The sequence below is a fragment of the Drosophila grimshawi genome, unplaced genomic scaffold, assembly GCF_018153295.1.
Source record: "Drosophila grimshawi isolate 15287-2541.00 unplaced genomic scaffold, ASM1815329v1 contig_44, whole genome shotgun sequence".
NCBI classification, from domain to species: domain Eukaryota; kingdom Metazoa; phylum Arthropoda; class Insecta; order Diptera; family Drosophilidae; genus Drosophila; species Drosophila grimshawi.
The window spans coordinates 12,775,008-12,798,036 of NW_025063240.1; the positions used below are offsets into that span (position 1 = coordinate 12,775,008).

The 23,029-nt window shown below is 39.9% G+C and overlaps 3 protein-coding genes across 3 annotated transcripts; all 3 read left to right on the plus strand.

Annotated features, from left to right (window-relative positions):
* Positions 1-3,553: 3,553 nt before the first annotated feature.
* Positions 3,554-4,620, plus strand: LOC6558236 (serine protease 1). The gene has a single exon (XM_001984392.3). It carries the CDS (start codon positions 3,567-3,569, stop codon positions 4,362-4,364), a length of 798 nt encoding a protein of 265 aa, XP_001984428.1. The 5' UTR covers positions 3,554-3,566; the 3' UTR covers positions 4,365-4,620.
* Positions 4,621-10,791: 6,171 nt separating this feature from the next.
* LOC6570729 (brachyurin) lies at positions 10,792-11,938 on the plus strand. Its single transcript, XM_001996908.3, has one exon. It carries the CDS (start codon positions 10,820-10,822, stop codon positions 11,768-11,770), a length of 951 nt encoding a protein of 316 aa, XP_001996944.1. The 5' UTR covers positions 10,792-10,819; the 3' UTR covers positions 11,771-11,938.
* A 1,533-nt stretch (positions 11,939-13,471) lies between these two features.
* Positions 13,472-14,428, plus strand: LOC6557327 (serine protease 1). The gene is made up of 2 exons (XM_001984390.3): positions 13,472-13,750; positions 13,816-14,428. Exons 1-2 carry the CDS (start codon positions 13,494-13,496, stop codon positions 14,375-14,377), a joined length of 819 nt encoding a protein of 272 aa, XP_001984426.1. The 5' UTR covers positions 13,472-13,493; the 3' UTR covers positions 14,378-14,428.
* The last annotated feature ends 8,601 nt before the right edge of the window (positions 14,429-23,029 follow it).

The following is a 23,029-nucleotide window of genomic DNA, read 5'->3' on the forward strand; positions in this document are numbered from 1 at the left end:
TAGCCCAGCCACGTAATCCCTTTTTTAATTGCAACCTCGTCCGGTCAAAGACTTTTTCCTCAGTCGGCACCGTTGTCGCAAAAGTTGTGGCAAATCTTTTCGATGGCAACATGGCAAAAGTTTTTAGCCAGCAGCGATTTCAACGTATTTTTTTTCCTTTTTATGTTTCATTCGTTCTTCTTTTGTTCCTTTGGCTACCCATTTTTGCTTTCTGCTGCTGCTTGTTGGTGTCAAAGTGTTGTCTACTTTTCTGCTTTTTTGGTTTGCTTTCATGTTCTGTTAAAAGTTGTGCTTTGTTGCAATTATCGGCCTGGCTACACACGAATGCGTGCGTAAATAAAATGTGAAAAACATCCGGAGCAAAGAAAACATTTAAATAATTGGCACATTGACAGACGGACAGTTGAAATTGTCCTACTAAGCAGCCTAAAGTATTCATAGCCAAAACTTTTCGCTTTCCACTCACTTTGTTTATCAATCAGGAATATTGAAGAGGAGCAACGGGGGTACCTGTCATTCATTTTGCTGTTTCTGACAACTTACCATTAAATATTTAATAAGCCAAAGTGACCCAAAACAAACAACAATCAGAACAACATAAGCAACATCAAAACCGATAGATGTAAATGTTGGAAATCAATTATGATCCATTGCCTACTGCCTGAAAGTGGAAGGGAGTGCAATTTCCTCATAATTCTAAAGTGGCTCATTCATATCCTTCACATTCATTGGGAATTGAAAAGTTTTTTAATTGAACATTTTGTGACGTGCCGTCGCCATTTGCGTAATGAGCTCTATTTGTTTTCAGGGACGACGATTGGTCCAAGCGCAAAGGCAAATAAAAAAAGCCGGCCAAACCGAAAACTCTCAGCTTCAATCTGTTTGTGCCTTTGAGGTAGAGTAGAGTGGAGGCGAGTAGAGTGGAGCGTATCGTAGAGATTGTCTCTGCTCAGTTGCACTGATGTCTTTCATATTTGTATTATTTACCAACATTCTTTGCGCATCTCCTTTTCTACCCATTTCAGTCGCATTTCTTTGTTTGTGCCTCAGCTTGCTGCATGCCCCCTCTGCTGCAACGAACAATGGCGAAAATTATTGCTCGCTTATTTGCGCTGCGTTTTCCTCATTTGTCAGCAGTCATTGCCTTTTGTTGTAGCATCCACAGCAACGGCGGCAGCTCTGAAAATTACAAGATTTTTGTTGATATCTTTTTTTTTTATTCTTACATTTGAACTTTTTCATTAGGCTAATTAAAAATATTTGGCTGTTGGTTGAGTTTTTTTTTATGCCACTGTCACTGTCTTGAAAGTTTTTCCTTTTTTTCGGGGTAACACATGGCGTATGAGCGTTGAGTGTTTTATGACTGCGAGGCAAACGCAAACACAGACAACAACTTTTATAACTTTTATTTAAATGGATCTAAATGCCTCAAGCTGCGCTTTGTGGGCTAAAACTGAAATTGGGGGGCGACTGGATAGTATTCAAAGGGAACCATACTAGTATGCTTCTAAATTTAATAACATTATGAAGAATTACTCATATTTAAGTTTGTTTTAATGATGATGAAACCTCTGATGTTCATAAATATGATAACAACTAAAAATGCAAAAAACCCATACAAAAAGTCAGTCTTTCTAGCGGACAATGCAAAATAAACTAATCAGAGCATGCAACTGAACTGTTTTTTAACAATTTCGAAGCTGTCACAACTTTTTGGCCCGTAAGTTTGGCAATGCAACTAACGCGTTTTCAGTTCGTAACAGGCTTAAATTCAACTAAAAGCCACAGACTTGTCCAAAAACATTTTTGCATTTTTGTGTCGCTTAACTTTGCGCGGAGCATTAAAACGAAAACTTTTTGCCAGCCCATCAAATAAGGCGAAAAAATGTTGCATTCATTGAGGCGTCGCGACGCCTTCACTGACATTAAGGCGACAATTTCGAGTCTTGCCCCTTTTTTTTGGTAGCTGTCATTAAAACTACAACCAAGTAAGAAAAAAGAAAAGTATATGACAGGAAGAAACAATCAAAAGCAAGAGCCATGTAAAGGAAGTTTTTTGGCAAGGATATGCTTAAGTGGCAGTAACAGTTTTCATGCAAATATTGTCTGGGAAAGTGTTGGACTGCCAGCCAAGGGAAATGCAGTGGATAATGCTAATCTTGTCTGGCGTTTGTCTGACTCGTTTGCTTAAAGTGCCAACTGGTAAAAGCGATGTCCTTAAAGCCAATGCCAAAAACAGTTTGCCAATCTGGCCAAATTGCTGACTGGCTGGCAGTTTTGCATATTCCCAGCTGACAACGCTCAATTACAACTGCAACGGGACCTGTGACTGCAGCTGGCTTTGATTATGCCTGGATGGCCAAGAGGACACCTCATTAATTTGCCAGGCGGCAGCGGTGGCAATAACAATAACAGCTATTTGGCTATTTGAACATTCGGCTCATTGACTGCCTGATTTTATGGCTATGGCACTGCGGCAGCCGGCAAACGCCATCACCATCGCCATCGCCAACATCATCTCCATCTCGTCTCACGTCCGAAAATCAACATCAACATTTACCCTGCAGCTGCAGTTTTGCGGTGTATTGGTAGATTTTGCGCCAGCCACTATGGCTACGCCAAATATGGCTTGGGCCAATTGGCCGAATTCGCCAATATGCCCGGGGCCAATCGAATGCAGTAGACAAAGATGTGAATGCGGACATCTCCATCTCTGATTATGGCGCAATATTTGTCAGACTCGAACTGGCCTCGAATCGTGCCACCGCTCTTGACTTGTTTGCTTAACCCAAATTGCATGGCTATTGACCAAAAATTTCAAAAATGTTCAAGTATTATGGCATCAGTAGGTGGCGCCGCATTCGCATTTTGCATTAACTTTTCCACTTCGATGACACTTGAGAGTTTTGCCAAACACACTTATACTCCACGCCCCGACTCGCCATGCCTCTCCAGTTCGATCAACTATAAGTAGCGCCAAATGGAATTCGAAAGAGAAGCAAAACAATACAAAATGGAACAACACACTTTTGTCACAAGATCCAAAAGTCAGATGCTGGTGGGAAGTGGAGTAAACTGAACTGCAGAATTGGGACAGCAAACTAATTGAAATACGCATTTCAAGTTTGTCTGCAGTGCAATACTTTGCTAACCAACTAAATTGGTGAGATGAAATATCTCAACTACTCTATTTATGTGACTTGAATGAGAAACTAGGAAATTACGAAATATGCGAATGTATGAAATACCTTCCACACTGTCAGGAATACATAAATGGAAAGTTTACTATAGCTATAATTGGAAGACAACAAACCTTTACAAAATGGAAATAATTTAAATTTGTTGTTTTTTAAGCAACAAAAAAATAAGCTGCACAAGAAAACACATAGATAACATTTAATTAATATTCAAAAGTACTCTCAGAATACCTATTTAGACAACACCAAGTTATAGCTCATAAACAATAAATATCTATAAGATTCTTGTGCAACTAATTGAAAACTGCAGAACTTCACTCCATATAAGAGGGTTAGCGAGTTCGATTGTTGACAGACGTGTTTGTAAACATGAAGTTATTTCTAGCTATTCTGTTCATGGCTATGGCCTTCGCGAGCTCATTTAAATTGCATTTGCCGTTTGGGATTAAGAACCTGCCAAAGATTGAGAACAAGATCGAAGGTCGAATTGTCAATGGCTACACGGCGGAAAAAGGACAAATTCCGTTCATTGTTGGTTTGAGTTTCGATTCAGACGAGGGCAGCTGGTGGTGCGGTGGTAGCATTGTTGACAACGCATGGATTCTGACTGCTGCCCACTGCACGTTTGGTGCAAGCTCTGTGATAATCTACTACGGCACAACGAAACTCGATCATGGTGACCCAACACATAATGTTAACAGCGACGACTTCGTCGAACATCCGGACTACGATGACGATACAATGGATAATGATGTCGCCCTGATTAGGACGCCCTCTGTGTCCTATACGGACCTGATCCAAAGTGTGACATTGCCTGACAGCAGAGATAATAGATACGAGGGCTCGTGGAGCACCAGCTGCGGCTGGGGACTCACTTCGAATGATGGTCCAATGGCAAAGAAACTAAAGTGTGGCGACTTTCACATAATTAGTAATGACCAGTGCTCCGAGGAGATTGGGGATGTTGATGACAATGTTCTCTGTGTCTCCACTTCAGAGGGCGTATCCACATGCGAGGGCGACTCTGGTGGCCCATTGCTCTCCACAGATGACCACGTGCTCATCGGTATCAACTCCTTTGTGATCGAAGACTGCGAAAGTGGCTTCCCCGCTGGTTTCACTCGAGTTAGTGATCATCTTGACTGGATACACGAACAAATTGGTTAATGAATACCAAATTGATTATAAATCGCCAACCAAACTATAGCAATCAGCTAAATAGAATCTGACAAATGGATGCCTATATTTATACATATTTGCAAAATCTTATTACTTTTCACTTAATTAAAACAATCGAATGCCAACCCATATCTAAAAATTGATAACGTATTTTACTTTTCTCATTACTAAGCGATTAAAGCTTCTGATTTTATCCAAGATTTCACAAACATTATAATAAAGACTGAAATATTTTAAATTTGAATACACGCAGGTTAATTTATTATATCATTTATTTTCATTTCTTTAATATTAAATTGTTAATTTAATTTCTCCCTTTTCATTTTAAATAATTTAATTCGTAACTTTAATCTAAAGTTGTTATATATTAAAACCTTTTAAGAACTGTGTATAAATAAAACCTTATCACAACTGAACCGATTTTGGAAACAAAAGTGTTTTTTTAATGACTTATCATTCAGATTTGAACGGCATTTCAATTTGATCAAATTTGTAAGCCCAAAAAATCGAATATGTATACTTAATATATGCTCCACAATTCCATCTTCCATTGATACCATCATTATTTTTGCACTTATCGGCAGATGATATCTATCGCGGTATTACTTACAACAAGCGCTGAACTACATTCATATATGCGCACAACAAGCATGTGGCATTAATGCAGTCTGCTCGCTAATGCAACAACAATGGCAACAAAAACAACAAAGCGATACCGACGACAACCATCAACAACGAATGCAGCTGAAGAGTTGCACAGAGGCCGGGGGTGGCTAACAAAAGCCAGTTAAAGCAACAGTAGCTGCCTTCTTAGCAGTCACATATTCACATAAACACACACACAATCACACACACTGGCATATATTCATATAGAAAAACACACACACACACACATTCATTTTAGTTCTCTTCCATTGTTGCAGCTGCTCATGGCATGGCTCATTGTTACTAATGCCGTTGTTGTTGTTGTTGTTGTTGTTGTTGTTGTTGCTTTCCTTTCTAGTTATTGTTGTTGTTGTTGTGCCGACACACACACTCACACACACATACCGACACACACACATATATTTAAACACTTGCATATATGTTGCTAGCCTGGCTTTTTGTTTAATTCGATGTTCTATTGTTCACAGGCAAGAACTTTAGTCCACGGCTTTGGCAACATTGTTCAATGTGTCGCCATCTCTATACAGTCTCTCTCTCTCTCTCTCTCTCTCTCTCTCTCTCTCTCTCTCTCTCGTTCTCTTTCTTTCTCTCTCTGTTCGTTTTTTTTCTCTTTCCATATGCCATGCAGATTTTGCATTTGCAAAGCACAAAAGTTGAAAGCGAGGACATTATTGAATATGCGTTGCCGTTGTCCTATTGTTGACACACCATATATACACACACCACACACACACACACACACACCACACTCACACTACACACACACACACACAAGACACACATAGTAGACTAGGGCGCTAGGCACTCGACACAAAGGTGTAGCTTAGCGAGAACATTTTGACCATTGAAATTTATACGCCGCTTTCACACATTTCTGAGCCCTGCCTTAAAGCCAAACTGCCAAAGGGACACACACAGACAGAGTGTGTATGTGAGGTATGTGTGTGTGCTTGAGGGCTGCCAACTTGTCTCAATTTCAAAGAACGTTGAGGTCAGACTGCCAACTGATTTGAGTTGCAGCTCAGCTCAGACTCTCTCTCTTTCTCTCTCTCTCTCTCTCTCTCTCTGGCATACTGCAGCCTTTCGCTTATTTATATCTTGCTGGCATTTTGCTTGCCGCTCTGGCTAATAAATTAGCAGCTTTACCTTTGGCCGCCACATACGTAGAACAGCAGCAGCAACATCAGCAAGCCAATAGCAATTTATCGCAATACCAAAGAAAGGCACGTACCGGCTAACTGGCTATATTGGAGCGGGGTGTAAAGGGTAAGGGGTAAGAGGTAAGAGGGCTTGGGAAGAGGGCTTTCCAAATGTGCACACCTTATCGCCGGGGCTTAAGCGACACGCACCAGAGGGAAGGGCTAGTAGGAGTTTAGTCGGTTTAGTCGGAGCGACAGTCGAGGATTTGGCAATAGTCGCATTGCCAACCGACTCCCTGACTAACGAGGCGACAATAAAAATGGCTCCGGCAATTGGCACATTGCGGTGGTAAGTTAAAGGGATTTGCCATTTTAAATAATGGCATCTCATATGCTAGAAGCGCATCACACAAAATAATAGCGAGTAGCACATGCTTGAACTATAATTGTGGAATTCCATTTATTTGGAAATCCGATCATAAATACCTAACAAATATAAAATATTTAATAGAGACTATATACTACTATTATATATATTGGTTATAACCTAGACTCCAATGATTTACTTCCCTTCGTATCACACTTTATACTAATATTTGATTTTCATTTCAGTTTGTTGAAAAATTGATTGACTTCTCATTTTACATGATTGTCATATATCTTAATAAGCATTCACCTCATTCATGAAGCTGAACAAAGTAAAGTCAAGTCAATCTGTAACTTCGCGACGCCTTACTCTAACCTTTAATTAACACTCAGCCTTTTAAGTTTTGTCTTAAGAGCCACTGGCAAAGTTTCGTAATTATGCTGCTAATTTTAAGGCCTACAGTTAACTAAAGCCCAAATCCCACAACCATTCCCTTGTCTGATTTAATGTGCACCAGCTTAAACTGGAGCGCGGTGAATCAAATTGAAAGCATAAAAAGCAGGACAACACGCTCCGGTGTAAGCAACAAGAAGTTCAAGCAAAAGATGTATTTCAATAGCGTGCAACTTGAGATTGTCGAGACTCCGATTGTGGGCAACGGAAACGCTAGCCGAGATTTATCGTGCGTCCATTACAAGCGGAAATTAAGCGCGGCAGGTCGCCAGGACTCGACGCGACTCGACGCTTCAAGGCGAGCGTGCGTGAAAGCGTTTTCCCGACACCCCTAACTCCCACACCACTACACATCTATACCCCTATGCCCCACATCAGTCAGCAACAGACGATGGACAAAGGAACCCGAATTCCAACTGCCCAAAGCAAAGCTATTGTTTCTCTCCCGCTCTCTTGTCTATTCTAGTCACGTGGCACGCAACAACAACTTGGGATTTGTTAAGTGGCGCCGCGTTTTGATGTGCGGAATGTTTAGCATCAACATCCTACATACTCTCAAACTCCTCCTATATATATATATATATATATATATATATATATATATATATATATATATATATATATATTCATGCACAGCAAAACATAGATATTTTTATTTTCCTTTTTCCTTATATTATTCATACTCTGTACACCTTTAATGGCTACAATAAGCCATAAGCTGTGTACCTTAAAGGTGTTGCAGGTAACTAAAATTTATGTTATACCCAAAATAAGACATTCCCCGATATTAAAGGCATATATTTGTTTGCTTAACAGTAGAGTTGATTTAGTTATGTTTTACGGTACTTTACTACTTAAACTTAATGCAAATTCTTATCTTGATTAAATTGTTAATATTATTATAATCAAATGTATTTTTGGTGTAGTAGAATATCTAAAAAGATTTTACAGGGTAACTTCAGGTCGAGCCCTAGTTCCTTGTCATATTCTGCTCACTCGCTTTTGATTTTTCTTAAAAAAGCAATTCTGTTTTCCGCCGTCACGTGTTCCGAACATTTTGCACATAACTTGTTTTAACATTTATTGCCAACTTCCCTTTTGCATGTTTTGGCTTTTGGTTATGTTGTTTTAGTAATAGGAACAGCAGCAGGAGCAGTCACCTTGCGGTTAACGGCATACTCGAGTTAAGAACGGATGCTTGCCTTAGCCATTACAAGGACATCAGTCAGCTGTGGCTGATTCGATTTTGTTCGATGTGTACCTTTGCTTTTAGTGATTGAAATCGCACAGTTTTAAGTGAAAAAGCGCACACAAAAGTGCACTCAATCACTCGTCACGTGATTCGCAGCCAACGAGCACAAATGCTGATGGCGTAAGGGCAGGCAGGCATTGTGAGGGAGCGGAATAGGTGGGTTGGCAAGTGCTGCTCGAAATGCTTTCTGCCGCTTGGACAGCAGCAGCAACAGCAGCAAGTGAAAAGTGTTGGAGCGCTGCTGTGTTTATATAAAAGATTACGTCATTGTCAGCGGGGAAAGCAGTGGAAAAACAACGACGGCATCCGCATTCGCAGTCGGAGTCAGCAGCAGCAGCAGCAATGGAAATGAAAATGGAGTCGCAGCAAGGGCATATCGCCGGCTTTGTAAGCGATGCGATAATGGCACGTAAATGTTGTGAATGGGAAATCAATAGGAAAACAGCTTTAAACCAAATGGTAGCCAAAACAACAGGAAAAAAAATCAAATTCAAAGAAAATCCGCTGGCAATAAAAATTTAAAACCGATAGCAAACAGCTTTTTGCCCTGAAACTTTTCTAATTTTCGCATTATGAAAATTATCTCCATTGCATACTGGAAGCTACCCAAAAATTGCAGAAGTAATTTCAAGGGCTGGCCATTTTAGGTTGGGTCCTCGTTCTCACTGAGCCTACACGCAGGCGACAAATGCCACAAAGAGGAACGGCCCCAAAACGGAAGAGAAAAAAAAAAAAAATTGAATGTGGCAACAAGGGACAACGAGTAAACCCGTGAAAACTTTTCCATTAAGAAAATTAACTGAGATTAAGTGTGGCGCATGTTTTAACTGAGTGAAACTTTTTTTGCTCTATTGTTGTTGTTGTTTGGGGTTCTTTTGGAAATTACAACAATTTCAAGGCACTTAAGCATTTGTCACACACAGACAATTTCTCAGGCTCTGGCTGCGATGATTTTGCAGGCCGCAGGCCGGATCTGAACCCATCTCCGACCCACTATAACGGATGTAGATGCTCCAAGTAGCTCCCACGCACATCCAACACAAACAACACACTCACACACACACACACACACATGATAGGGGGCTGAGTCGGTGGGGGTTATTTGTTGCCCGCCTGACTGCTTGACACACTTTGGTTGTTTGCCGCCGTCGATACTAATCTAATTTTATTGATATTGACACAATTTCTGCAGATTTCCGCATAAACATAAAAACAGAGGCGTTGCGAGTGAAGAAAAGCTAAGCTACAAATAGCAAAAGTACACACACAATACCATCAACAACAACAACAACAGCAGCAGCAATGCTGGGCTTTGCTGGCAAACAGATGAAAACAAATAAAATTGACTATATATAGCAGCAAGGGAAAAATAAGTTCATTGAAGTCGCCAGCATTGTGATGAAGTTCAACAATTTTCAAATAGCAATCGATTTTAAGGGGTTTCAAAAAATTAAAAAAAAAAATAACCTTATGAATACTTCTTATTGAAGTCGTACGAGCTTGGAATAGAATCTGAATCTTGTTTTTATGCTAATTAATGGTAGTACCACTATAAGATGTCGATTTCTTAGACTATTACTCAAGAACTACAAATCAAACAGGCCAAAGGCCTAGTTTTAGAGTTTTAAAAGAAAAGCGTATGGTTATTAGACCATTATTATTTTTTAATATAAAGCCACACTATTCGGTAAAAATATTAGCAGGAAGATCGCCGTTTGCAAATCATCATAAATTATAGATATTCCAAATTCAGAAGATGTGTACAGAAAATATAAATACAAATGTGTACGACAGCGAATACTTATATACATCTTCAATAATAGAATATATTTTACATATTATATTTTTTTCAAAAATAAGCTCCGTACGAATACATAAATATACTGGCTGCTTATCTTCTACAATCTTAACAATATTAATAACTGAAGTAAGTCATGTCAAATGTTAGAGAGATAAAAGCAGAATAGACCGGTCGATAGTCAGTAAGCTCGCAAATTGTATTGTCATTGAAGAAATGGTAGTGAACTAATATGTTATCTAATTCATTTATGATTGCAATAATTTTTAGGTATTTCGAGTCTTATTGCTATAACTGAATGTCTGGGTGTATACATTGTAAATTAAATAAAATTAAATAAACAATAAACAAAGCACTGATAAATGCTGCTGAAACCCACCACAACGAAATGTGGGCAACACTTGAGTGGTTGGGGGGTAAAAAACATGCAATTGAAGGCTGCCTCAATGAGTGGAACGCAATTAAGGCAAATGCAACCAAGAAAGGTTATAATCGTTAGAGGGGAAGGGGCAGAGATGCTGTTTCTGATGCCATTGATGCCCATTTGCTGAGGGTTGCTGTAGTTAAAGACGAAGGCCTAAGCAACATAATCGCCAAAACGTGTGGCAATTACATGAAACTGAGCAAAATGGAATGCCAACCAGCTGCTGGTTTCTCTTTATGTGTGCAAATTCAATTAACAGAGCCACAGACACGTGCCCGGCTATATAAAACAACAAACTACTCGAGTGAAGAACCCACTTCGCCAGTTCCAAGTGGAGACGATACATGGGTTACTTAAAGCTCTGTCTGTGCTTTGTCATTTTATTTAGACAGACGCAGGCGCGGAATGCTAAGCCCGATGATCCAGATGAGAGGGACGAGGACCAAATAACCATCGGCTGGCAAGTTGGCTATGAGAAATGGCAGCGACAGTGTGAGAAATATGAGTTGCCTGCCACCCAACAGGAAGCAGCGATCAGCACACGAATAGCTAACGGTGAACTGGCGCAGAAGGATATGTTTCCCTACCAGGCGGGACTAATACTGCAGCTGGGTCAGGGTAAATATCGGCAATGTGGTGGCTCCTTGATCACTTTGCAGTTTGTGCTGACAGCAGCGCATTGTTTGATTGATTCAACGAGGGCCAAGATTTATTTGGGCAGCAACCAATATGCAAATGCAACTGATGCCCAGAATGTATTCCAAGTGGAGAGGCAGAACTTTAATGTTTATCCCGGCTATTTGGGCTTTGGTGGGTATAATGATCTGGCACTGTTGCGCCTACCGCGCCCCGCAACGCCCACCTCCAGCATACAGACCATTCCACTGGCTCGTCCTTTCATGCAGCAATCCCTGCTGGAGGGTCAGTTGGTTACCACCTTAGGCTGGGGCGCATTGGGCGATAACTTGAATGTGACCAAGGAGCAGGAGCTCGAGGAAGATCTGCTACACTATGTGACTGTGCGGGTGTTGGAGCAACAGCTATGCCTCTGTTATTTTCTACCCGGCTTGGTGAGCTCGAAGCGGCATATTTGCAGCGATGGTCGTGGTGGGCGTGGCGGGTGTCAGGGGGATTCGGGTGGTCCACTGGTCTATCGGTGGCACAATGTCAGCTATTTGATTGGACTAACCACATTTGGCAGCGCCAAAGGCTGTGAACTGGGCGCTCCCACAGTCTACACTCGGGTAACGGCCTATTTGGACTGGATTGTGAGCAAAACGAACATGGAGAGCTGAACGGCAGCCAGGCAACCGGGTAACTGGACATCCAGGCAGTCAACAGTCAACTAAATGCAATTAACGCCTAATTGTTGGCCATTAATTGCTTAACAATATAGCCAGGGCCGCGGCATGTCCTGGCCATGACAATAAAACCAATTAGTTTAACACTAACAATGAAATCGAGTCGGGTCTGAAACGAGTTTTACTTTTGCTGGTTTGCCATTGGGTGTCATTTTATGGACCCTTGCTTCGTAAATGGAAATTGTTGGCTATAAATAACAATAAAAATTGCAACAAAACACAAACAGAATAACAGTTGCCATAAAAATTGGCAAATACATAAAACAAAACAATCATCGATCGAACTTATTTCTGATGAATCGCAGTTAAAGTTGCAATTTTCTTTTTCTGTTATTTTAATATACATTTTTTTGCTGGCTGCACGTTTGCTAATCGCCTTTAATTGACCATTTTTGAATTGCCAATTAACCGCAGATCTGCGGACGTTCGTTTTTGTATGAGCTCCAATGGCCAGAGCCCAACCCAACCCAAACCCAAGCCGCTAACCACTTTATGCAACCCCTTCAAAAATCCACTCAAAGAGTCAGCGTACGCAATCGGACGCGACTAAGGATTGATAAATACACAAAATGACCAAACAACTTTTGTGGTCAGCTTAGCGGTGCTGAGGGGTATTTAAGTGTACATTGAATATTTTTATTTCGAAGACTCTTCTCTTCTCTTGAGTCGGTTTACTAAATGGCAAAATTACCCAGTCCGACTGCGACTCTGATTAAGTTGACCTTTTGCCGCCCACTGCACGTGCAACATGTACGTCTATATTTGTTAATATTTTATTGATCATATATATTTGAACAATCATAATTTAGATAAAGGTCTTCAGCATTAAATACATTTAATACAGGACAGATCAGTCGCTGTGTAAGGCTGTAAATGGCAAACGGGTTTTTGGGAAATTCAGGTTTATAATCAAAGTTATTATAAATTATAAGTCATATTGATAGTTTATTACTTAAAACAACAGAGTTTAAAGCTCAGTTTATTCAAAATATGTCACTATTTCCCGGAAATTTTTACCAAAAGTGGCCATTATAACTTGAGCCGTTCTCGATAGAATCGTTAAACTCGGGTCTTTGCTCTCATATTTGTATCAACCAGCCAAATATCTTGATATGTATTATAGTTATGTATTATTATATAACTGATAACCAAAAAGTTATACAAATTTCAACAAGGAAAATGTATACTGAAAGAAAAAAAACTCAAGTCACATGTCAATAACAAAATAAATGATACTTATTTTATTTATTTTTTTTTCATTAGCTAATCGAATTAGTTGCATTGAAGTAGTAGCGGGCTAACTTGCGTTGCGCTCGACAAACAAATAGAAAAACCCAGTCGATGAGATCGCAGATTAGTTCTCAATAATATAATTTAAGTATTTAAATAATTGAAAACCTGATGAGCAGCAGCTGCGTGCCAATAACCGATATCGGCTAAGCTAATCAGCTAGCCCAAAAAAGAAGTGATCCAAAAATTGTTTGGCCTGTGTTTAGATAAGACTACGCCAAATATGTCGTCGTACATACTATCTTATCTAGGGACAGCTTAACACCTGAAACGAAACTATCCAATCTTGACCGGCACGCTTTTTTTTGCTATATAAATGGCAGTGTGGTGGGCAGACAACTAGTTGAGTTCTAAACTAAGACTAAACATGAAGTTCCTGATCATTCTTGCTCTGGCGGTGGCCGCATCGGCTTTCCCCGAACCACAGCTGGTGCTTCGCAATCGCGAGATGCCCGTGCAGGACGATATTGAAGGTCGCATCACCGGAGGACAGAAAGCGGCTGTTGGCCAGTTCCCCTACCAGGTCGGTCTATCCTTGAAGTTGAGCGCTTTAAGTAGTGCTTGGTGCGGTGGCTCTCTGATTTCCAACAAATGGGTTCTGACCGCTGCTCACTGTACCGAGAGGTAAGTTCTTCGTAAATTGTTTGGAACTCCTCCATTTGTGACTCTTTATGTGGCTTATTTTGCAGTGTTGTGTCTGTCACCGTTTATCTGGGCGCCACCGTCCGCACCTCGCCCGAGGTTTCTCACGTCGTCCAGAAATCCGGCATCATCGTTCACTCCGGCTATAATTCCAAGACCTTGATAAACGACATCTCCCTGATCCAGATCCCAGCTGTTGCTTTCACCAGCAAAATCCAGGTTGTCGCTCTGCCAGCCCAGTCCGGCTCCTACTCAACCTATGAGAACTCTGAGGTCGTCGCTTCCGGCTGGGGTCGTACCACCGACTCCGCTACCGCTGTTTCCAGCAATCTTATGTACGTCTATCTGAAGGTTATTGCCAACAGTGTGTGCGCTAAGACCTATGGCTCCACCGTTACCGCAGGCAACATCTGCGTTGCTACCCCCAGTGGACAGTCAACCTGCCAGGGTGACTCTGGCGGCCCATTGGTACTCACCAGCAGCAAAATCCAGGTTGGTCTGACCTCCTTCGGAGCTGCCGCCGGCTGCGAGAAGGGCTACCCAGCAGCCTTCACCCGTATTACCAGCTTCTTGCCCTGGATCAAGTCCAACACTGGCATCTCCTTTTAAACATCAGGAACTTCCAATTTGCACAAATAAAAAAAGAAAAGCATAAATGTATTGACTGTTTCTTATTAATCCTTCCTATAAAACATTAGTAAACAACAATAGAATTCTGCTCTATTATCTTTTAGAAAGTATAGCAAGCCTTTGGAAAGCAGATCTACTTTTCAAGTTTTAAAGTATGATCTCTTTTAATTGTGATATATATTAATGGATGGTTTCTAGTTTAGAAGATAAGCCATTGTTTTCGGACTTATCTAAGATACACTCAACAATGCCGAAGTTTTCATCTTTAGCTAGACTGAACATAAGTCCCACACCTACTGATCATCACAAACTTTCACAAATAAACAATAAAAGTTTCTAAACAATATTTCGCTTATTTGTTGTACCCCTCGCACATACACACTCAAGCAAATTAATTCCAATGGGCAACAAAATGGCGACGCTTGCATCAAAAGTTTAAATTGACATTAAGCGACAATTGCAAGTGTTTGGGGCATGCAAATGGGGCGACTGGGGGCGTGACAGCAGCTGCTACAACCAACGCGCACATAAGTTTTCATTAAAATTCATTAAATTTACGCGGCGACACAATAAAAGAAAAAAAGAACGCAAGAAAAACAACAATAATAATAACAAGCACGAAAAGTTGGTAGCAAGTGAAAGTGGGCGCTGTTGGGTGGGCGTGGCTGGCTGACAATATGTCAACATTTAAATTATTACAACGCATTTAAATAATGGCGAAAGTTTTATTCTTTTTTTCTGCTGTGTTTTCTTTTATGACGGTTTTATTTTTTCAACATTTTGTACGCAAAGTTTTCCCATTGAGCTGGAAAATTGCACAGCAAATTTGAAAGAAGAGCTCGGAAGTTAGATATACTTGTGCCGTAAAGGACGCGTAATAAAAAATTTAAATTTAAACCATTTCATTCACACATGGCATACTCATGGCACATGAATCTTTGCATATTCACTGTCCAACAATGAAGTGGCCCAAAATGCACTCGCATACACACACACACACACAAACACACACACGCTTACGCCCGGAAACCTCCACATTTGCTTTAGAGCAACACTTCCGAATGGGTTTGCACATAGAGCAGATGAGTACTCAACAATGTCCAAAAGTAAACATTTTATTTCGAGCTTGCTCGTGTTGAGAAAACGCGGTAATATGATGAATAAATAATCACAAGTCTTTTTGATAATTTCGTTAAGAATATCCACATATATATATATATATATATACATATATATATTTTGATAATTTCGTTAGACCAATACATACATTTTAGAATATATATAATATATATATGTAGTTTATTCTTAGAAAATCATCACATTATTTAAATTTTGCCTTGAGATTCGTATGTGTTTTGTATCGACTTTTAAATTGGCTACGCCAGTCCAAATGATTAAGGAGTTGCAGGAGCTGCTTAGTTTACGAGCACGGAAAACTGGGTGAAAACTAGTCGAGTTGGGGAAATGGTTTTAAATATCAAGTGCTGGAGTGTTTGCTAGAGTACTGCTGCTAACTAGCTGCGGGTCCAGTCATGCTGATAAATGTTTGCATTGCGCAAATTTATGACAGGAGCAAAAAGTTGCATTCATATTTTTGTGGCTTAGATATGACAAAATATCACCCACTTGCCCAAAAAAGTTACTATATGCATAGCGTAGTTTTTTTTTATACATATATGCATATAAAGTTAGTTAGAATGTCAAAGCCAAGTTTATATGACAATCTGAATTGGTTGCACATATGTCGTATGAGCTGCGAGCGTTTATTGCAAAAGTTTTTAGTTTAAATTCAAATTCGCAGACACAGTCGCAAATTTAGTTGCAAATTTTCCCATTTTCTTTTGGATTTCATCTTGGCCCACAAAACTTGGCTGTCGCTCCATTGAATAAGATTCATATCATATTTCTCCTGACAGCTTCTTTGGCCATTTTGGTCAGATCAAGTTTGCCTTGCACATAATATTTTAGCCCGGTTTTACGGTCTTTGGACAGCGCAACCAGAATTGAATTTATCTATGCAGTGGCATGTTAGGCCGTGTCACCTGAGTATTAGGGTCAGCACTTTGACCCATAAAATCGAACTGCAAAATTGTTGTCAACTATCGAATCGAATCAATTATTTGGTTATTTTGCTAGCCAGCTAATAAAACCAATTTGGCTTCGTTATAAAGTTGTTTCCCACACAGCAAAATCAATTAACAAAGAAGCAGCTCATCAATTATACCCAGTCACACACACATACACACTCCCACACACATATGAAAACTTTTTGACCGAGGAGTCAATGTAATGTGGGCTAATAAATCGCAGACGATTCAAAGCAATCAAGTTAATTAACGATTTTTGGTTGGCCAACTCGTCGGCTACATAATTAATTAAGTGGAGCACCAGCCAAAAAAAAAAAAAAAACCTTTTTGCTTATATGTGTATGTGTTAGGAAGCGAGATGAAATTTGCAAGGACAGCAAATTTTGGCACACACACACACATGCACACCTTTCACATACAAGTGAGAACTTATAATCGTCCTCAGTGGCAGGTTAAATATGGATTTGGTTTTATTTATTTTGAAAATATCAGAAAAGCAAGCAGTGAACATATTAGTTAACCAACTTGTGTACTTTTAAGCTAGCCTTGCCTTTAGATTCAAGTAATTTTGTAAAGTCTAACATCTCATTTAGCTTACTCATCGACTTTCAGGAATAAATTGCCTCTACCGCACTGTCTACTCTTCAGTCCTTATGTGAATTTCCATAATGATTATGATAATGGTATTGAGACAGCGTAAATGGCAACTGTAGCTGGAACAACAACACTCACATATTATCATAAAGCAACTTGGCTCGATGATTAATCAACGACAATGACTAAGTGAAACAAGTCACAGCAACTATTGAGAGGCTGACCACAACTAGTAAGTTTATCTGTCGCTTGATCTGAACTCGAAAATCTGCACACAATCTGCACGACTTTTTGTCTGTGACACATTGAGTGATGTTCGGATAATTAACTACCACACAATTACGAGCATAAAAAGAGACTAACAGTGTGAGCGAGAGGAAATGAGTATGTAGAGAGAGAGAGAGAGAGGGAGAGCCACACTTAGGCAAGAGCACTTACCCACAAGTTGTGTGTAGGATATTTAATGCTCTGTCACTTGCGCTGACAGCCAACACAGAAAGTGTTTCTAACAAAGTCCTTAGCCTGGCATACACACACACACACACACATGCACTCTCACACTCACACGCTTAGCGTATCGCACACTTAATTCATTTAACTCAAACATTTTCATTTATTTATCGCATTATTCTGACTTCGAGCCACCATTCCCATTGCACAGTGTATATATATATATTTTTTTTGGGCTAATGACTTCCTGTTTTTGCCAACAACGCGCCAAGCTTCCGGCACTGCCACACACACATGTGTGTGTGACACCCACATAGCGGTGAGGCATCTGGCACATCAGGCGCTCTCATTGAATGTTTCTGGCATGTTGCCCGGCTCGACACCATTATTTCTGGTAACAAGATAATTGTATAATGAAATCCAAACAACACTTTGGCTTGACTTGTCTGCGGCCGGGGTGGATGCCTGGCAGCCACTGTCATGCCTCCCCCCCACTCACCACATCACTCTCTCTCTGCGCTCATGTCCATGCTGTGAACCACTTCAACTTCTACAACAATGACTTGACGGCAAAGTTCGCTGCAAAGACAAAGACTTTTGTTGTTGCCTTCGGTCGTTGTGTTGTTCCTGATTGAGTGGTAATACTTGTTGGTCTTTTTGGATATTTGGCTTTTGCCTTTTACTTTGCCCCACAGGCAAAGACAACAATTGCTGCGCTAGCAGTTAATTATAGGCGAGAATCTTTACCATTTTTAGGAAAATCATTATTAATCTTAGTCTGCGTCCGTAAAACAAACATAGAGCATTTCGTAGTCTACTATGTAAAACTCTAGCCTCACAGTTAATTCATCTCGCATTGCCATTGCTTCTACTTGTTTTTGTTTGTGATTTTTTGTAGCTTTGGCCCAAAGTCTCGTCATGTTCTGCTTCCTTGCTTTTTGTTTCGTGTTTGTGACAATTGATTGACAGCAAAAGTGAATGCACTAAGGACCTCAATGATAAGCCAAATGTTAATACATAAACTTGCTGCTTATATTAAATCGGGCAAAACTTGTCCAATAATTGAAACATTTTCGATGGCCATATTCCAAAATTACCACTTAACAGAGAGTGTGTATAAAGTTGAAGGCACACAAATAGCATATACGCAGACATCCATATGGAAAGCCGCTCAACAAAGACACACTCTCACACTCATATGCAATACCATTACCCAGTTGAATGGCAGTCATCATTCAACAACAACAAAAAAGAAAGCAAAACAAACAACAACAGAAACAAGTAACAAAGTATTCTTTGACAGCAAAGAATATTAAATACACTATGGAAGCTGTGCTATATATTGCAATATTTAATAAAGAGGTTTATTGAACAAAAACAAATCAAATATTAAAAGATCACAAGATTTTCGAAACCATAAATCTAACAACTTGTCAAGCGATCTTTGAAATATATATATGTAAGGTAATGCAAATTAATTCAGGTTAAGTTTTCATAGCAAAATAAACATCTAGTTCGTAAAAAATGTTACTTAATCTTGTCTAATGTGCAGCCCAAAGTGATATGTTTCTTATCATACTTATAAAGAAATATGTTTTCCTTTTTTTGCCTTGAATACCCTTTTGGACAGAGTATAACAATAATACATGTTCGCTCTCGACTCTTCTGGCCTGGCTCAAAATAAAGACATAAAGCAAACAAATGCCTTGCAAAGCAAAACTGGAGATGAAAACGGATGCGGGCGATGTATGTCGCGGGCGGGGAGTAGGATAAAGTAGGTATGCAAGGTACTGTTTGGTTGACTGGCAGTCGAGTAGCTTTTAGTGCGTTCAAGCAGAAAAATATATAGAAAACAATAAACCGAAATTGCAACAAAAGCAAACACACGACAAGCCAGAGAAATATTGCCAAACAAAAAATGTTCATAAGCCATAAAGCATTTTGGCCCCGACGCAGCTGCCAAACTGTGTATGTTTGCATATTTACATTCGCATGCTAAAATTTGATGAGTAGTTATAGCAGCCTTTACTCGTAATATTTAAACCAACAAAAAAATATACATGCCTTTTGTGCATAATAAATGCAGTCGCTTAATAAAGTCATACTATGTGTTTTGTATATGTATAAAAATAGGAAGAACATATATTTAATATTAACTATTTGCACGGCAGTCTGATAGCATTTGAAAGCACAAAAGGAAAGGAAATCAAACTAGACAGCAAAAAAAATGCAATTTTGATATTTGGCCAAAAAGAAAGAAGCCGAAAGCTGGCAGCAAAAGCACAATCGGAGCCATTGATACGCTCCGCCGGCGCAATCATTTTGCATGCGCCAATAAGCTGAGCAGTGTCTCAGACAGGGACACGTATTTGTCTTGCTATTTCGCCTGGAAATCGATGCCAGCAGATCCTTCAATATTCCATTGCTATACGGCGCAAGGCACTTCCGAAAATCCAATTGTCGCGTAGACAAAAAGCTCCAGCACAATAAAATAAATACAAAAAAGAAAAAGAAAAAAACAACCAGAACCAAAAAGGAAAGGAATAACGGCAGCCAAAAGGGATTTGTTTGAATGCCTGAAATTTATATATATATATATATTTATATACATATATTTATATTTATATTTATACGACGAGAACTTTTTCATATGCAAAGAGTCAGCTTATTGATACCGAATGAAAAGGCTAAAAATGAAATTGCTGTTTGTCGTGAGTTCTCTCAAATATTTGCTATGCCAAGGCACAGCAAGTGCATATATATGGAATATTACATAGTTTGATCCCTGCCCATAAAATATAATGCCAGCTTGTGTTTGTCGTCTCTGTGCAGCGGATTTGTGTCAAAATATTGGCAGCTATTCGGAGCCACTTTATTGCACACCAGCGGAGCGATAACTGAAAGAATGTATGTGTAACTTGGCAAGGTCCAAATTGCACAGAGAAGAATTGAGTGAGGCAGAGCGAGAAATCAATGTTTGCGAGATGTTTGCTTCGCAAAATACAAGAAATGCTATACTTTAAGCATAGTTAGAAGTGAAGCGAGAAGTGAGAAAATAGAGAACAAAAGTGAAGAGAGAAGACAAAATGTCGGCAGTTGCTTGTCTCTTCAGCAGAAAGAAAGCAAGAAGAATGCGTAGTAAGAAAGAGAGATAAGAAAGTAAAAAATAAGCAAAGAGAGAATAAAAGAAAGTAAGAAGCGAATAGAGAAGCATCTCGCTACCTTGTCTTCGATTGGGATTCCTTTAATCTCCATTTGATTGTAAAATTTGAGAATCAATGACATTAGCTATAAAATCCAAACCACTCTGAGATTTTGTTGCGAGGAAATAAGGAGCTTATGACTGAGACGCACCCTGTGTTCAAATTTATTGACAGCATCAACTATTGATAGAAATGGAGCTCAAGTAATCGCGTCGAGCCAAAGCAGCTGTGCCAATAAAACTTTTTCAATAAGGGGAAGGGGCGCATTAAAAACCGAGTTGAGAATTGCAAGCAACACAAACTTTGACCAGTTGCACAAGCTCAGGGACAAATGCATACACATGCACAACTCGTGTGTGTCTGTGTGTGTGTGGGTGTGTGTAAGTAGTTGTGAATATGTTTGCGAGACAACAAATTGCTGTTGAAAAGTTTTAAAAATGCATTTGCGCCCAGTTACAAGATGGGCAATCGCCTGAGGCAACATCAGCTACTCATGTAGGTTGACAAATGCATTACTCATACGACCCGAAGTACGCACACGTAATGATTAATGAGGTGGAGCTGCCGTTGACAAGCTGAAGAAGGCGTCTCACAATTTTGAATTATAGCCGGAAATGGAAATGGAATCTAGCCATTCAAGTGGCGGACATTGTGATAAGTCATCAACGAATGCCGGACGGGTCAGCTGCGCCAGACAGTTGTCATTAATTTTGGACCAACAAGGCAACCGGCAGCTGCCTGACCACAATTTCATGACAATTTAACGCAACTGTGCAAAGTTTTCTATATATCTGCCAGCAGCAACAACAACAACAGCAACAATGGCCTCGGCAAATAAATGTAATGAAAAAGCAGCCAAAAAAACATCGCCAGCAAACACACTCAGACAGTTAGCCCTGGGAATGTTCTGTCCTGGGTAGCAGCAGCGTAATCGATGCGACTCACATTAGATGCCTGCTTTTGTTGTTGTTACTACTTGGGGCAGGCAACAGCATTTGGAGTGCGCCTTTGACTTGGAGCTTGGACTCTCTTGGACTGCTTTTTATCGTGTGTTGCTTCGTTTATCATTTGTTGTTCACTTGTCGAAATTTTATTGCTGCAATCTTGTTTGTCGTCGTCAGAGGAGCTCGGCTGGGGGACACTTCTCAAATGCCGGCTGGGAGTACAACATACACACAGATACTCCTACATATATCAAATACTACGATGGCAAGGATACTTGAGCTGCGGGCTGAGCATTGTTGTAAGAGAGCTGCAGGATATGCGTCTAATAAGCGTGTGTGTTTGTGCCTGTGTGTGTGATAGTGTGTGTGTGCCTGAGTGAGTGTGTAAGTAGTAAGCGCATTACGTATACGTAATATAACAAATGCTCAACGGGCAATTTAAAGTGACGCTCAGCAATTGATGGGCCACTGGGCTTCTTTAAGCTTCCAGCCATAATAAAGGCAAATATTTCAATGAAAATTAGTTTCTTTTGTTCCGCAAACAAAGCATAAGAAAGGGCAGCATCATAAACAACAACAACAAAAATCAAGCTCTGCTCTGCTATCAGAAAGCAGCAAAAAACACAGTCATAAAAAGCGCTAAATATAAATGCAAACAAAGTGCGTTAAATTTCAACTCAAAAACGCACACAATAATGATCTAATAAGCCAAAATACCAGCAGTTAAGCTTGAGAAAGTTGGGATAGAGCGCGACAGAGTCAGTAAGCCAATCTGTGGCGCTGTTGACCCAAACAAATACAAGACACAAGTGTCACATGGCCGTAAACTATTTGAATTTAGGCAACTCACGCACACGTCCAGTGCCGAGTATCCAGTGGCCTGTGTGTGCTCAGCATTTATGACCCAGACAGATATTCTACAACTACATGTGTCAGCAGCACAGGCAATGAATTCTTTTTATGTGCTAATGTTCAGCTTACCAGCTTTTCAACCATCTCCCCAGAATCGTCTCCCAGTTGATTTGTTTGCATGCTTAGCACGTAAAGCGATTTGATTTCAATTTTCCAGATTCAAAATGCACAGCGCCCAGGCGTCTACTTTTCTAGAATAAGTTGGCAACATTTTTTGTGACAACAGAGCCTGATTGAGCTAATCGCCCGCACTTGACATCACATTTAAGGCTAACACAATCAGTTAAATTTTAATCAATATGAATAAAAAGTTCTTGTTTATTTTTTATTATTATTTCAAGCACCTTTCAAGCACATCATATCGAGCAGACAGCGAAAGTTCAAGAGATGGGAAAATCCCTTTGGGTTTATTTTCATGATGTCATTTTATTTATCAATGAT